Raw genomic sequence first — 17,351 nt, forward strand, 5'->3', positions numbered from 1 at the left:
AACTCGGTGTATCTGAAGTACCCCCCTTGAACCCAAACCTATGATGTGTCAGGCACAAGCAAGAAAATCGTTTTGGCTTTGGCAAACTTAAAAGCACTTGCCAGCCAGATGGGAGCTTCCTGACTGCCAGCCTGGCCACCACTCGCTAAATTTAACAGGGCATTCACCAGCTTAAGACCCTCCTGCGGCCACTACCTGGCATAATTCTAATTTACAGATTTGACCTTACCTCAAGCTGAGGCTGGGTTAAGACCAATTATTTAAGAGCTCCCTACCTAATACCCTAGCTGTTGCTCAACTGTGGTTTTCCCTGTGCTGACCCCTACCTTAAATCCAGTTGCTTGAGGGACTGAGTCTGAGACCTTCAGTCAGTCCCAGGGCTCCCTTCTCACAGAAGGGTCCGGCCCAGCTCAGGCTAAGGTAGATGTTTTCCTGGTGATTCTGAAAACCCACTACACTGTGGTGAGTGACTCCTCGGAACTTCGGTTTCTGTGTCCCTCCCTAGACTAGACCCAGCTTCGGGCAAGGACCAACTGTGAGACCACGCAATGCATTCCCAGGTCTGGCCGTTACTAGGTTAGAGAGTTGTTCCTGAGTTACGCACGTGACACCTAAAAGGCTACTGGGAGTGAGTGTTCAGGTGAGTGGAGTGGCTCCTTTGGGAGACCGAGGCCACGAGCTCAGTAGAGGGAAAGGGTCACCCTCCTTTATCCTCCTGCCCCTCCCACTCCTGGAAAGGGAAATTTACATTTTATCAGAATGTGGCTGCTTCCCGGTACCTCTGTGTCCTTGGGGCTGGGCAAAGGGCAAAGGGGGCGTTGTCTGGCCAGGCCTCCTGGGAGTGTTCAACTCTCTTGACTGGGAAACCCTGTCTGTCTGCCTCTCCCAGGCCAAGGATGGGGAACAGAAGGTCCACGCTTCAGACTGCTAAGGGCCCCTCCGGCTCAGTCACCTTGGCAAGAAGCCACCCGGATGTGGTGGGTGGCGAACAGGATGGGGCGGAGAGTCCAGGCCGTTCTGGGACACCGACTGGATGGACCACTTTCGCGGGAATCCCGCAAACCGCTCAGAAACGAGGTGCGAGCAATGGTAGCCGACTTGGTTTCTTGTTCTTTGAGGGAAAGCAGAAGGCTTCCATTTCGGGACAAGGACCCTCTGAAGGCAATGAGGATTATAAAGGATGTCCCACTAGAAACCTGAGTGCCCTTATCTCATCCACTAATGCTTTCCCTCCGCTTCTCCACAGCTTTCGCGGTTGATCCTCCGTTAAGCAGCTTCTGTCCTACGTCCACATCTCGGGGTGCAGATGCTTAGCCAGCTGAGTTCTAGACTGTTCTCTGTTTCTTTCTACCCGGGACCACTCTCTACGCCCTCCTCTGGGCCTTTGTTTCCTCATCTGCGAAATGGGCCCAGGGTTGGAGGAAAGGGCTAAAAAAGCCCCCGGAGCTCGGACAATGCCAGATCCAGCGTTCACACGGCTCCCCACGGCCGCCCCCTCCCCATCTTAACTCCACCCCTACCGAGCAGCTTCTCCCCATTGCCGGCCGCTAGGGGTCACTGCCTCCCTTTGTCAGCGACCGGGGAGGGCAGCCCGCCCTCCGGCCCTCTCCACGGCCAAAAGGCGACTCGAGGGGCATCTTGCTAGCGAAGGGGTCTGCGCGGGACCCCACGGCCACGCTCGCAGCCGCAGCTGCCTGGGGTTGGGAGGTGCAGGAGCGCGGGCAGAGACCCGGCCAGGGTTGGGCCGGGCGCGTGGGAGCCAGGAGGGGGTTAACGCTAACCCCTCCCCCCGGGCTGACATCACGGGAGAGCGGGTGAGAGGCTGGATCGGCGAGTGAGAGAAAGAGAGGGAGAGCAGCAAGCGCGGCTCGCCTCGGCTCCCAGGCAGCTCCACATTGTTGCGGATCGCCCGCACCGGGCGCAGCGGCAGCGGTGGGGACCCGTGGCGCACCCGGCTCGCTCCCCTCGCACCTCCAAGACCGCGCAGCCCGGAGCCTCGAGGGCAGCTGGCCGCCGTAGCCGCACACCACCGCCTGGGCCCCGAGCCCTCCGCACCGCCCGGCCACCCTCGGAGAACGGCCGGCCATGGACGCCTGCAAGTTGGAACCGAGCGGGAGGGTGTGAGTGCGCCCAGGGCCGGGAGCCTGCGCCGCGCTAGTCGGGCAGCCGGGCGCGCCGGGGGTGGGTCCCTCTCCCCAGCCCGGTTCTGCGTGGAAGAAGAGGGCGGGGACCGGGTCGAAGAGGAGGAGAGCGGAGGAGGCGAAGGGGGCATGACTCGTGCAACTTGCGGCGGGCATCTGCTGAGGCTCTGAGCCGGCGGCAGCCCGGGCCCGGATTGCGGCCGCGCGGATCCCACCCAGCCCATCCCGCCCCGGCCGACGGCTGCGGCTGACCTGGATCCACCGAGCGCCAGCCGGCCGCCAGCGATCCGCCCTCGTCTTCCAGGCTGGTTTCTGGAGCGCGAGGAGCGCCCTCCTGGCCGCCCCTTTCGCCGAACCCCCGCCCTCCGATGGCTCGGATGGGGCTTGCGGGCGCCGTTGGACGCTGGTGGGGACTCGCTCTCGGTTTGGCCACCTTCTTCCCAGGTAAGGCGATCGCCTCTGCTTCCCACCCCCCATATCCTCCACCTAACCAGAGCCTCCTCGGGACTGGGAGCTGGATGACGGGCACGACTGGGTTGTAGGGAGCGAACGGAGCCAGAAAAGTTGGGTCACGCTTGGATGGGGGGGCAGGAGGTGGCACCGTGGAGAAAGGGATTGAGAAGCCGAACAGCCTGCCCTGCAGGGAAGCAATCGGATGCACGTCTCTATGTAGCAAGAAAGCACTTTCTCCGCTTAGTTCTTCACAAAAATAATAATATGTAATAGGGTTCTATTTATTTAATAACCAGTTCTCAGCTCGAGAAGCAGTTTGGAAACACTGAGTGTTACATAAATGCAAAATAATCACGGTAATCACGGGCTTGGGGTATGAGACAACAGCCCCAGGGGGAGGGCGTCAGTCTCGGAGCTGGTGGGCTGTGGGCTTGGAGGGTTGCAGGGGGCTTCGTTTCTTTTGGCGGCCTCTTGTCAGACGGTTTCGGGCTCGCGGGGGGCCCCCTCTTGTCCCACATCGCCCCACAGCGGGCGCTTGGAGCCGGCTCCTGCGGCACAAGCAGCTTCTTGCTCACCTGCGGTTCCTTTTCTGGAGGGTAAGGCCGGGCCGTCTTGGGATCGCAAACTCCCGGCCTTGCGCGGGACTGGGCTCCGCCTTGGAACTCCACTTCTAAAGCAGAGGGCTCTCCCAGGAGGAAGCTCCGTGGGCTTCATGCCAGCCAGGTGGCCGCATGACCCACTTTCCCGAGAGGCCCCAAAGGTGTCCCGCGAGTCTTTCCTCGAGGTGTGAGCTGCTGGCAGAAGAGGGGTTAACTCCGCGCCCGACCCTGCGGTGGCCCGTAGTGGCCAGTTCTGACGGATGGGGTGGGGGGCGGAGGCTGGGACCGGCCCAGGCATATTGTGCTGGGGAATGAACTGGAAAATGCGTTTAGGAGGCAAATCCTACCGAGTCCCATCGCCTGGATTTAACCCCTTGTGTCCCTGGGGAAGCAACTGAGCTGCCAACAGGACACTAATTTGGGTCAAGGTGGGGGAAGCATCTCTCTAGCCACCCCTCCCCCCCCCTCAAAAACAAACCTGAGATGAGCTCTGGCCTTAGCAAGATGGGGCTTTGGGGGGCTAGGGGAAGCTTGACTGTAACTGGTGGTCGCCAGCCTGGGGTGGTAGAATAAGGTGTTGGATTAAGAATATTGGCTTCCCAGCCAGTGTGATTCTTCAAGCTTGCCAGGCAGTTTGTTAGGAAGAGACTGGCCTGACTGTCCAGGTGTGGCTTGGATGCACTCCTGGAAGACAAGAGCCTGGCCTCATTTACTTCCTTTCCTGCCTCCTTCTGCCAGCCAGCTCACTGCTAGGGCACTGCACCTCTTCATCAGTGGTGGGTGCCAGGAAAGCGATTTGGGGAAGCAGGGGCATGGGCAGTGTGGAGTACTCGCCCCTTGAGTGTCCCAAGAGGGGGCATCCCACACTGTTCACAGGAGCGTGCTGAACCCTCTGCCAGTATGGTCTGGGGGTAATGAGATGTTTTCATCCCTTTTCTTGCTGCTGACGTCAAGTGCAGTACAGACAGAAACTCAGCCTCTAGAATGTACCCGGTCAGCACAGGCTTGAGAGAACCTTTTAAATCCCTAACCCTTCCCAGAACCCAGGGCAAGGAGAACTCGCCAAGAGCCCTAAGGATTCCTAGCACGCTAGGGGTTAACCTAATCCTGGGATGGACAAAGGGCCAGAGGATTTGAGGAAGGAAGCTCACCCCTCTCTATTTGTTACTCTATTTCTCCGTTTTGGGTTGAAGCATGGGTTGAAGCATGTTTAATTCCGTCCTTGGGGGTTAATGGCCCGATGTGCTCCGCCTACAAGACAGGGAGGTGACACTCACCTGGCTCAAAGCAGTTGCTCCCCCACCAAAAATCTAGCAAGAAGCTAGGATGCCCAGAAAGGAATCACAGCCCAGAGGTATTTTAGTAGGTGCTCTGCTAATGATTGTGACTGGTGAATGGGTGCTGTGGAGGCAACCGAAGTTCCTGGGCTCACCCAGCTCCTAGATGGAGCCTGTCTGCTGCTCTGCTTGCTTTCTGAGTCCGCTGTGACAGAAAGCGGCAGGTATGGCTACACTCAGTCTGGTCCTCCGACTGAGAAGGCAGGGAGGCCCAGCTGGCACCCCATCCCCACTGTGCACCTTCCTCTCCCTTCCTCCGCTTCTTCCTACTCTGGTCTTTCTCTGGGGATTTGCCAGTCTGCTGCTCTTTACTGGGTTCTCCTGGGCTGCGACAGGGAACACTGTGGAAGTGGAGAGGAAGGAGCCCCCAGTGTATGTGATGATTCCCGACTTCGTAACACAGCTGATCTGGCTCTTGAAGTGTACAAAGAGAAGTATGTTTTATGTTTCTGTATGATAGACAGTACAGGTAGGGTAGAACGGGCCCAGGACTTTGTTTCCGGAGATGATAGGTTCCTTCCAGGATGCTCACTTAGAGGAGAGGGTCAGTGTTACCCACAGTGTTCCAGAAGAGGATGGGATGGAGAAGCTGCCTGGGAAGTAGGTGTCCCACCTATACCACACCCTCTCTAATTGGCTTCCCTACACATTTGGTCTAGAAAGAAACCCACACCCTAGGTGTCAAGCTCACCATGCAAAGACCTGTCAGGCCACAGCATTCGTTCCCTTTAGGCTACCTGTGCACAGCACCCATTCCTGGTGCTTTCCTTTGAAGCCCCCTGAGCTAAGCTGTTGGGTTCTTTTCCTTTTGCCTGTTTCTCAAAGACCATGGTGGGCTTGGATTTACTGGGCCAGGCACCATAGCAGCATCCATTCTCCTGGCCTGGGGTTTGCAGTGTCAAACACAGCCGTTTCCAGGCCTATTAGTCAGGTAGCCTTGCGGAGAGCATCTGAGTCAGATTCAAGGCCTAACCCTCAAGGCTGGAGGGAAGGCTGGACACTGCAGAGCGTGAGCCCAGCAGTCCTGGCCGAGTGGTCTAGAAGCTTTCTGAACCCGGACTAGTCCACGTAGCCAGTGGCTTCCTCAAGCAAGCTGGGACCAGTTGTAGGCTGCCAGTTCCTTCCTTGGCCACTTGGCTCTGCACAATGAGTCCACCTGGGCGATCGCCTGGGCTGCCTGGCCTGTGGGCCCAGTTGTAGGCTGCCAGCGTGGCTGTGCCCACAGCTGAGCCAGCGGGCTGGGTTGGAGGGCCAGAGGGTCGGCTCCCATTGCTGCATCTATGATGCTCCCATTGTTTAGCAGCTGACTAATGTTCATTGTTCAGCACAAATCGAAAACACCCAAGGGAGGTGTGACTGTAGCTTCTGCTCTTCTGATGGTATCTTTCCTGGTTAGCTTGGCAAATTGAAAACCTCTCTACTGAGGAAAGGGCAGAGAGGTGTCTACATCACCTGTTGGGCCTTTTTTTTTTCTCTCACCTTTAACTTTGAACAGTAGCCAGCACTCCAGGTAAGAATGTCCTGTAGCCAGTTGTGGGACTTGGCCTCTAACACTCTGACAGGCTCGCCTTTGCTCCAGAGTGGGTGTGTATACACATGTACATGGGGCTCTGTGTGATGATGTTGGTCACCTCCAATTCACTGTTACAAGCACAGATCTACAAGGACTAGAATTAGTTAGTATCTGTATTCATATTTGCGATCACCATGGGACTGGGGCTGTAAGTACCAAATGCATGTTCACACATAACTGACTTTTTATGGCATCTGGATGGGTCACATAGGTAGCTTTGAGCCTTGACAATGCCTGTGTCTACCTCAGTGACTTGAGGGTGACTTTGGGAAGAGACCCAGAATTTACTCTTAGCTGGCTTACTCCAGGAAAAACTGCTGGGTCCCAGGAAGCCTTGGTGCTGCTTTCTTGCTTCTCTGTCCTTGGCTTTCCCCTAAATCCTTACAGGGAGGAGCACAAGACCTTGAGGACACCTGGAAAGTCTTCTCTCTTCTTATGAACCTTCTGTTGTCTCCTCAGCCATCAGAGCAATGCTGGAGCCATAATGGGCCTGGCCTACTCCATAGGCTCTCAAGATCCTGAAATGTCTGGAAGGGGCCAGGGGACATAGGTTTTCAGTTCCTCCTTATGGATCTTTGCTTCCTGCATGGGCACTTAGGGAAAGGAATTTGGGGGAGTTAGGTACCACACTGTCCTTTTTCAAAGATAGCAAGTCCTTTGGTTCCTGTAAGAAGTCTGCAGAGCCAGGTGGGTGGCCAGGTCAGCAACATGAATGTACCTGAGAGAATCCTAGGCTTGGGCAATAGAAGGAGAGAGCCCATTTGTTAGAAAAGGAGGTGGCAGGAAGGAACAAGGAGTAGGACACAGCGGTCTTGGGGGCTTAGCCTCCTCACCCGAGCCTAGCACACAAGTATTCCCCTGGGCTGTCGACCCCACTCCATAGAGAACAAGCCCACAGAGCCAACAGCAGATGTGCTGCCTGAGACAGGAGGTAACTTAAGATCTGAGCCAGATCACCTTGCAGAGGGAATGCCCTGAGCTGGAGAAAACACCCCTGCATCCAGTTAACCCTTGAAGCTCCGAGTGCCTGGTGGAGCTAGAAGAGGAAAATGAAGAAGTGTGAGACAACGTGTCAGATACACTCTCAGAACCTTGACCCTTCCACAAGCAGAGGCAAACCAAGTGTAACAGTAGAGATCCAAGACAGACCCAGAGACTGTGTGATAGCAGAGAGGAGGGTCTCGAGGGCAACTGGTAGGTAACCTTTATCCTGGGAAATGCAGAAGAGGAAGTTATAGGGTTTTATTCCCCAGGGGTAGGGCATGAGAACTGTGCCTTTCTCAGACTCTCAGTAGAAGGCAGAGAAGCAGGTCGCTTAGCTGTCCTCCTCCCGTAACCAAGTGTTCACCCCATCTTGGTGGCCCAACTTAGTGAAAACTGGCCAAGCTAGGTTGGAATCCCAGCTCTACTGATGACTAGTTGAGAGACCTTAGCAGGGTTGCTGCATGAGCCTCAGGTTTCCTATCTGTAAAATGGAACTAAATGTTGCTATGAAATCCAGGCTTTCAAGGAGAGATGGGGAATGATGAACTAAAAGTGTTTAGCTTAAGGCTAGCATGTGATAGCACGAAATAATGAAGAGCCCAGGTTCTCTCCCAATGTCTTTCCTCTGAGTGGCCCTGCCCCTATTTGGGCATGATGCTGCAGCCACCTGGGAGCTGCTGGCACGGTGGGAGGACCCGGGTGGCCTGACTGGCTGAAGGTACCTGCCCAGGCCAGTCCTGTGGAGGCCGGGTACTCCACAGGCAGCAGGTGCTGGGCAGCCTTTGTTCTGCAGCATGTTGCCCAGGGCTCTCCAGGCTTCACTCCCTGGCTGCAGCCCAGCTGGGGCGCCATTGCCCATCTGGAGTGCTTGCAGAGGCAGCGGCCCAGGGCTGGCAGGGAGAGCCTGGGACTCTCTGCCCCTGCTTTTCTTTAAACTTCTACATCTGAGGGGAGGGGAGATAACAGATCTTGGTGAGGCGGTAGAGGCCGGGTAAAGAGAGTCCTTCCTGGGGTTACCTCCTTCTCTTCCCGGTCTTCTGTTACAAGTTGGACACTTCCACTTAATTGTCATGAAAATAATGCAGATGGAACCCGGGTGTGGTGGGTACCACTCTCCACTCGGAGCTTCAGCTAGAATTCGCGTGAGTTGTGTTAGAATTAATATTGTTTCCTTTCCGCAAACAAAGAAAGTGGATCTTAGTTTGATGACATGTTGCCTTCCCATGCGAGTGTGACCATTATTAGGCACCAGGCTTCTGGGGTGAATCCAGTAGACCAGAAAGAAGGAACAAGCTGGGATGGGCACACAGAAGGGGTTGCGCCAGGTCACCATTGTCTCCATGATATAGTCATTGGCTTTGTCAGCCACCGCCAGCTGCCACCTTCCTGACCTACAGCAGGTATGGCGGCTCCTGGAGGAGGTGAGGGGTAAGTGGAAACCATGAAGAAGAGTGCTTCTGGAGGTGACACAGAACCCAGGTTGGCACAGGGTAAGCCTACCAGTGGAGCGGTGAAGGAGCGGGAGACAGGGAGCATCCTCCCCTGGAAATGTGGGCTGAGACCAGGGCAGGGCCCTGAGGTGTGAGCGTGGGGCCCCAGGGTATGGGCATGCCAGGACAGGGTGTGGGCTTGGCTCAGGCAGAAAGCAGGAGCCCAGAAAGCATCATGGGGTGGATGGAGCACCCAAGAGAGGTTTGGGGGTACAATTTGGCACTTTGAGTCAACTCCCTTGCCCGAACAACCCCCGCCACCTCTAGCCTAAACAGACCCCAAATCACTCTCAGTTTATGAGGAGTCTCATTACCCAGCCACAGACAATAAAACCCGCCTGACCACTCTGGCCCGAATCTCATTAGAGGACATTAGTTCTGCTGGCTCGTGGCTCCTTTGGGACCCAGCTGCAGGCGTGGTCCAGGAAGCAAAATGGGCCATTGGCCATGGGCACAAGAATGTCCCATTGAGAGACTGAGGTCAATCGATGGGCTTAAATGGAGGCCATCCCTCCAAAGTCCTGGAATGCTTATACCGCAAAGCTGGAAGCCAGCTGGACTCTCAGTTCTGCCCCCTGCCTGCAGGGAGAAGACCCAGCTCCCTCCCGGGCTGTTCCCTAAAAGGAGCTGACTGTAGGCTGCACCATCATCACCCCATGGATGAAGACCCTTGGGACAGGGACAGCATACCATCCCCACATGTAGCTGGAGCAGAGATACAACCCGGGGTCCTCAGTGGCCTTGGACTAAATCTTGGCCTGTCTTTCCATCCAAATGGCAGAGGATAGAGAACTAGAGACCTTGTGGCCAAAGCATTTTCCTCATCTCTAACTGGAGTTTTCATCCAAGACTGAAAGAGCCAGTTCCTACCAAGAACCACCTAGTACCCTTGGCATGAGTCCTGTCTCACCTGCTCCCTGGAGTTGGGTGCCTTGACCAGAGTTCTGCTCCCCAAAGATGGGGCTATCTGTTTTATAGCAGGCTCTAGTGCCCACGAACAGCCAGCCTTGTTCTGCCTGCACCCAATGTATCTATGCTATAGTCTCACCTGAAACCCAGACTACCAGGATACCAGCATGGCTCCATAGCTGTCACCATGAAAAACAAACAAGATCCCTCTTGGTGCCTCGGGCTTATTGGGAAAATGCAGGCCAGACTCAAATAACTGGTGTGAGCACACTCAGGCTCCCGGGTCTGCCCTGCTCCCATGAGAGGGTCATGCAGGGCAGCCCACGCTTTGGCAGGTGAGCTGGTAGGACCGCCAGGTGAGTCAGTGGAGAGGGAAGCATGAGCTCTTTGGGCAGACACAGTCAACTCTATACTGAGGGAAGGGGGCAAGGGACCAGTAATGGCTCCAGGGCATTCTCTGTAAGCCACTTATGCTGTTTAAGTGACACTGGGATGGGGTTCCCCTCTCTGCCTCTGAGCCACACCTCAGGTGTCAACCCCTCCCTGTCAACTGCTAAGATGAGAGTAAGAGAAGGTGCCTCTGGGTCAAGCCACTGCTATGAACTCTGGTGACAGTATCTCCTTGGTGAGGCTGCTACTGCTGCTCCTGGCTTGCATCTTGCCCTGACTCCAGGCTCCCTCCCATGTTCCCACACTCCCAGGATACACCCGAGAAGGACTCTTACGAGCTCAGGAGCCTATGATGGCAGTTCCTTCCCTGCAGTGGCTCAGTGCCCTCGCCTGCACACTCCTATGTTCAGGCCAAGTGTTTTCCCCACTCCAGTGCCTTTGCATCTTCCGTTCCTGCACCTTATCCACTGTTTCCTTTAAAGGCTAACTCTAAACACTAAATTTGAGCTAATAGCATCATGAAGCCTTCGCGGTCCGCCCTCCAGCTGCGGATAACTTCTCTCATCAGCCTTGCCGTATCTCATTGGTGCCCCATCGTTATTTGAACGTGGGCTTTATCTTCTTCACAAGGCCACGAGGACCTCTTGGTTGAATTTTCTCGTGGCCTAATGCTGGCCTAAGGCGGAGCCAGCCCTGTAGTCAGCTAGGAGTGCTGCTGCGTGGATGGACTGTTGCATGAATAATAGTGATGGTGAAAGCAAAGTTGTATTCGGAGATCTTGGGTGCCAGACACTGTTGGCAGCATCATCTAATAACGTATGATCATCACAGATCACGTGGAATGTTCATGGTAGATGCGGTTTGCCGACTTTTATGTCTGGAAGGATGAGACCCAGACAGGTTAGGTGACTTGCCTGCGGTCACTCAGCTGACGAGTGGCAGAGTCAGAGTTCGGGTCTAAGAAGTCAGACCCAGTGTCCATGATGCTTCCACTTGGCTGAGTTGCTTCTCTTCCAGAGCTTTGTGGGCAAATGGTGGAGGAGCCTGTTTGCTAAGCGTGGAGCATTTGCAAGATAGTACATTAAGAGTGGTTCAGCTCTGTGCTTAGCGTGCTACTGCTTACATCTGTGTCCCTTTGAGGATCACATATAACCCCGTCCTGTGGTTGCATGGCCTGGGAGCTATGGGGTGTCCTTTAGCTATGTTAGAAGTTTTAGAAGCGCAATGAGTATGTTCCTGGACCATCCTGTCCCTTCTCATGTCCCTACCCCTCCTGGACCTCAGGAGTGTCCATTGGCTGTGCTGGAACAGATAAGATACCATGTTATCCTTCTTTCCTCCCTGAGTGTACACATTACCAGTGCCATTGTGGGAGCCTCCCACCATGCTCCATGCAGACACAAGAAGCAGGGCAGTGGCTTCTCTCAGTAAACTTCATAACAGGTATCAAGGTATCCTAGGTGGGTCCTGAGCTCATCTTAGGCTTCTGGAAGGTTCTATCCTTTGCTGTCTCCTAGGATTCCCAAAAGATAGAAAGGGAGGGGCCTCTGCAGGGGCGGATTTAGGGTGTTCACCTGTGTAGGAAGCTTTGATCTCTTGGGATGAAAGGACCAGTGCTTCCTCTGCCCCAGGGAGGCCAGGGACCAGGAGCTGGAGGGGGGGGGGCAGTGCATCCCTCGGGGCCTGGGATCCTCAGCCATGCAGTAGGGTGCAGCCAGATAAAAAATTGGAGAAGCCTAGCAGAGACAATCCTGGGAGTGAAAAACTCAGACCTTTCCCCAGGTTGTGGCTCAGGACTAACAATGGCCTCTGCACAGGGCGTGAACACATTGCCCTCTCAGGGTCACCCAGAGCTAGTGCTTTTTCCTGGGCCCTCATGACCCTACAGGTCACCCAGTGGACTCTGGCCTCAAGGCTCCGCTGGCTTAATTGGGAAGTTAGCTGGGCTGAAGCAGAGTCATCTGATCGGTTCCGAAGCCAAAGAGAAATTCCTCCCAGACCCTCAGATTGTCCATGCTCCACTAGCTTGAATCATAATGAGGCCCCTGTGGCCCAAACACCAGCTGGAGCCATCCCAGACTGGAATCTACTTGAAAGCCCCCAGAAGAAGCAGACTTAGGATCTGCTTGGATCCTCCCCAAACCTGGGAATTGCACCGTGATCACAAAGGGGCCCCCTTCCCAGGAGGTTTTGCACCTATGGTGGCTGTATTGTACAGCTTCTCTGGGAGTCTCAGTTGGAGCACAGGCAGGGACAGACATCTCCCAAGTGTAAATAAGATACTGACGGAGCAGCCACACCGTGCACGAGATGATTTTATTATTACTGCCCACCACCCCCGCCCTGAAGCGTCGCCATCTCATTGGCCTAGATTGCTGCATCTCTCAGAATGATGGATGGGCCTTCTCTCCCTTCCCAGGCAAGACAGCAGCCCTGCTACCCAGATACCTCCTACACAGCCCCTTCCTAAATTTATTCTTTGTGTCTGTGGTGCCCAGAGAGTCATCAGTGTCCTGAACCAGCTGAGCACTGATTATCTCCGACGACTTGATGGATGGGCCTTTAGGGGAACTTAGGCTACAGACCCTACTCCCCTGCTCCCTCCTCTGTCCCTGCCACAGCACCCTACCCAGCCCTCCCAGGAGGCAGATAATGGGCCTGGGTCTGCACTGAAGAGAAGCGGGGGTGATAAAGGAGGGGATGCAGTGACAATCCTTGGCGCCCACCTCACAGCGCTGCTGCCGCAGGGATAGCTGGGAATTCTCCATATCCACCCCGCCCCAAGCCCTGCATGGAGGCATCATTCCCAGGCAGCGCTGCTTCTTACCGCGTCCACGCCCTATCACTCCATTACCCCATCCCCTCAGCGCTGTGGACACGGTTTGCGCTGTGGTAATAATCTGTGTGGTTTATGTGTGTTCTTCATGAGTGTTTTCGTGTCTCCTGTGTGTGTACTAGGGAGGTTTGTGATTGTGTATGTGTGCACACATGAGGTCACATGCGATGTGTGTATGTGTCTGCTCCTGATTAGCGGCTCGACATCTTCATGGAGCGGGGGCTCTCGCCAAGCTACTGGTGCTGGCTCAGAGTCTGGGTCCCGGAAGATGAGAGGTGGCTGCCTCCCCTAGCCAATGTCTGCTCTGTCCCCAGTGCCACGTAGAGACACTTGGAGGTCACTTGCAATTTTTTTTTTTTTCTGTATGATCAGTAACAACGTGTTTCACTATTTTTCTTCTCAAGATTGAACCCACAAGTTGTTTTGGTCGTAAGATTTTGAGTGACCTGTGTTGGCCTGTGGATTGATGACATACGACCTATAAACGTAGGTTCCCTTAACTGTTAGGTTTGGGTGGAGGCTTTGAAAGAGAAAGCAACTGAAAACTGATAGAGAGCCTGGTGCCATACTAGGGGCCATCATTAGCTCTTCATCCATGGTCCCTGAGCTTAGAGAAGGAAAATTCCGTCTCCAAAGGAGGGCCCCCTTCTAGCAGCGGTAACCTATCATATGGTCACAATATCCCCTCCTCCAGGCTAGGGGCAGAGATGTGCCTTCCCTACCACCACCCCAGGGGGTCGCCTGGTGCCTGGTGCCTCTTTGGGGCCATTTGGTCTCCTTTCTTAAGAAGTTGGAAGCCACGATTAAATGAGAGAGGCTCAAGATTCTGACTCTCCCACATACTCCTGACCACCCTTGTGCAAGCATGGTGCATTCCTACATTCCCTTGGAGATGGCAGCCAAGGACACAGCAGCACACATAATGCCCTGGCCAACAGAGGATGGCATCAGCCCTATGCCCTCTGCCCTCACACACAGCATATGACACCTCAGGTGAATTCTCCCTTAGGCAAGAATGCCCACAACACAGATGCCTGGGAGGCTATGTAGACAGCGTGTTGCAGCCTGGTGGGTCATGTCAACGCTCATCTCCCTGAATCTTCCCTGTTTTGAACTTAAGGATAAACAAGCTAGGTCAGGTTCTCCTACACCCTTCAAGGAGAGCCCCTGCTTCCCCACCAGTCCCAGGACTAGAGAGAGCCTCCCAATAGAACCACAACTTAGGGAGTTTCCCAGTCCCATCAAAGAGGACAGAGCAGGTCCGTCAAAATTCTGGAGTCTCAGTATTGGAGGCAAAATCAAATAAAGTACTACCATGTTCACATCCTGAACCCCCTTACCCAAACTCCTTCCAGTTGGTAGAGCTTCCAGCTTCAGTGCGAACCCCTCTAGGGACAGTGTGAACCCCTCTAGAGACCCTCCTTGGAAGCCCTACATTCCCCATACAGCTATACCAAGATCTGTGTCCTGATACACCAGCTCCTTCGCCGTCCCCTGAAATTGCCTGGGGCACATCTGATGCCCTTATCTTCTGCTCAGAGAGGCCTCAAGCCACAGCTTTCTCCCCGACCCCATGTGCTTTGGTGGCCCAGCGTCACACACCTCTCAGTCTCTGGTGCTGTCTTTGGGAACAATTTGTCTGGAGAGCTAGTAGCAGAAGTACTGCCCCAGACTGAACCCAGTGTACCAGAAGTAGACTGAGCAGCCTGGGATTTTGGCCTCGATTCTCAGTTGACTGTGAGAGATCTAAGAGGAGGTGGAGTGGGCAGGCTGGCTTCACACCTCCCTCCATTGTCACCCCCATCCTCTAGCCCAGCCCTCACCCCTTCCCACCCCTGTTTTCTTTTGGATTAACTATAAATTGCAGTGGAAGATCGGCTTATCTCCAGTGGGAATTAAGGAATTAAGTTAGTGATGGGGAAAGGGGGATGGTGGAGGGAGCATATTGCAGAGGATCATGATGTGTGGGGTGGCCCTGAGGCTGCTTGGGGGCAGCCAGGGTGGTGGGATGGGACCCTTTCTGCCTGTGTCTGTTACCTGGGAGATTGCGGGGGGATGGGGGTGGGGCCTGCTGTTCGTGGGCTCCAAGGTTCCTGTGCCCTCCTGGGGACCAAATTTCTAACTGCTTTGGAGAGTCTGGTGACCCCATGGGGTGCCGCAGGTGGAGTGATCTCCCAGTAGCCTCTCCTGTTTTCTGGTGTTTCATGACCCAGTATGGGCAGCAGCTCTGGGGCATGTCACAACACAGGAAGGGCCAGACCCAGCATGTGGCAGGGTGGGGCGCTCACTTTTTGGCACTAGGATACTGAAGCAAATTCTGCAGGTGGAAGTTCAAGGGCAGAGGTAGTCTGACAGAACTATCCTGGCACCCACACAGCCACTGGGCTCCCAGTTCCCCAAAGCCAAGGCTGAGGGGGACAATCAACTTTCCTCTACTTTCAGGGCCACTCAGAAGCCTTTTTGAGCATGCCAGGTGAAAGGTGAGGGGTCACCCAGGATCTACTCAACCTGCCTCCACCTTACCCAGCTCCTGCTTCCCTGAGACTGAGCTGTGTAGAGCCCACACCCCAGGCTACTCACTGATGCTTGCAGCCATGCCTGTCATTAGTCCCCCTCTAGCAGAGACGGTGTCTGATCGTTCTTCCCTCCTCTCCTTCAGACCCCCAGCCTGGTCCAAGCCTGAGTTTGGGGATGTAAGATGCTAACAGCAGTCGGCCAAGCCAGCCATTGGAGAGGTTGAAATGAAGACTTGGACAGGGCTGAGGACCTCCCTGTTCACTCAGACAAGCTGGGGACCTGTCCCAAACAACTGTCAATCCTGGGTGTAGGAGTCATAGGAGAGTAGCAGCCATCAGGGCACCGGAAGATAAGAGCCAGACCACAAGTAGCCTAATTGCACGGGGTTGGGAGTGGGGGTTGTTCAACTTAGATGACAGAGGAAGCCTGAGCCTAAAGGTCTAGGCGTTTGGGTTAATCTTTGGCAACTCTAGTTAATAAATCATTGGCAGTTTTGTCCCCAAATTTCAACCCCTAATCCTAGAGGTCTTTCTGGCTATATCCAGGTCCCAGAAAAGAAGCCCCATCTGCTTGGTCCCGCCACCTCCCCTACCCCCATCTCAGGCAAGAGCCTCCCATCATGCTCCCATCCCCCCAGTTGGTCTCCGGCACCCAGAATCAGCCTGCTGTGTAATCTCCAAGAGAGATTAGTGACCAGCCTCCCCTGCCCTCCCCCACAGGCTGTGGATGTCCCTAGATTCTTCCTGCTGGGAGGGCAGGCCACCCACAGAGGGTCTCCAGGTACCCTAAAGAGCAAGGCTGCCATTATATGTGGGCCCTTTCTGCAGCCCTGTGGTCCCTGTAAGAGGAATGAGCCAACGGATATTTCTCGGGCCACTCCTTTGTGCCAGGTACTGTGTGTCAAGAAGAAATGCTTTAAGCAACTAGAAACATGATTCACGAGTTTATTCATGGTCCATGTTGGGGGCACCTGAGACCAGTTTGCACCGGGTCCTGCCATGTTAGGTAAAAAGAGGGGGAGTCACACGTTGTGGGGTTCTAGTATTTTCTTTATTGACTATGGGGGCACTTGCTGGTTGGAGGCTGGCCAGGTTTCCCGCCTCTGACTTACGATCTTGGGTATAATCCTGTCCTGGTGGCCCTTTGAACAGTTTCCCTAGCTGGTCTTACAAACCGGCCATCAGGGGACAGAGTGGCAGAAAGGGAAGCCAGAGAAAGGCCAGAGCTGAATGAAGCCAGGGTGCCAGGGTGGACTCCCCTCCTCTCCCTCATAGACATACACAAAATGGGGGTCTATCCTCAAGACAGGGGGTTCCCGGCCCCTGGGAGTTGTGCGGAATGTCAGAACTGCTTGAGTGGATAAAGAGACTGGGATGGAGACGTGGATAGCTGGCCTTCACGCGGGTGGGTCTAGAGGATGCTCCAGGACAGAGAGCTTGACATTGAGCCCCGATGCCTTAGGAGACAGACAGGGACACCCCCAAGTGGAAGACGTGTGTGGAGGTGGGCATGGAGCCTTGGGAGGCCCTGGGGAAGGAGGAGGGCTAACGAGAAACCCTCCACCTCTTAGTTCACCCTGACCTGTGTGTAGTACTGTACCCCAAGATCTTTACTCACTTGTCCCTGTCCACCCTGGGACTCTTCCCGTTTGTGCCATTGGAACCCCCAGGTCTGTTCGCTGTCCTTCCCTCTTTCCCCTTTGCTGCTGCAAGGCCTGGCACTATCCTTGGGACACCTCTGAGCTCAGTACTGTCACTCTTCCCCAATGTCTTTCCCCATTCCTGAGCAGCCACTCATCACTGGCAGAATGAAGAGAAGTTTGAGCATACCACTGTCCCATCCCACTGGGAAGCCCTCATGGGCTCTTCATTGCTTCCAACCTCAGTCCGTGCCCCACGATCTAGGCCATGCCTTTCAGCCTTAGCACTGCTCGCTTGGAAGCCAGACATCCTTTGGCATGGGCCACCCTGCACATGGAAGCACGTTTAGCAATTTCCCTGGCCTCTACTCACTAGAGGCCAGTAGCTTTCACCCTTTTATCCTCTGTGTGCTGTGACGTGACAATAGACGTCTTCAAGCCAGGATTACAAGCCTGTAATCCCAGAATTTAGGGAAGTGGGGG

The 17,351-nt window shown here is 54.8% G+C and overlaps 1 protein-coding gene across 1 annotated transcript in view; it reads left to right on the forward strand.

The window, feature by feature from the left end:
• The first annotated feature begins 2,235 nt into the window (after window positions 1-2,235).
• Window positions 2,236-17,351, forward strand: part of Nectin1 (nectin cell adhesion molecule 1) — a 61,129-nt gene continuing 46,013 nt past the window's right edge. The window contains exon 1 of the mRNA XM_050120094.1: window positions 2,236-2,585. Coding sequence (XP_049976051.1) covers window positions 2,510-2,585 — 76 coding nt within the window. The 5' untranslated portion in view covers window positions 2,236-2,509. The remainder of the gene's footprint in view (window positions 2,586-17,351) is intronic.

The sequence above is a fragment of the Alexandromys fortis genome, unplaced genomic scaffold, assembly GCF_014885135.2.
Source record: "Alexandromys fortis isolate MF-2015 unplaced genomic scaffold, M_Fortis_MF-2015_v1.1 scaffold_190, whole genome shotgun sequence".
Taxonomy (NCBI): Eukaryota; Metazoa; Chordata; class Mammalia; order Rodentia; family Cricetidae; genus Alexandromys; species Alexandromys fortis.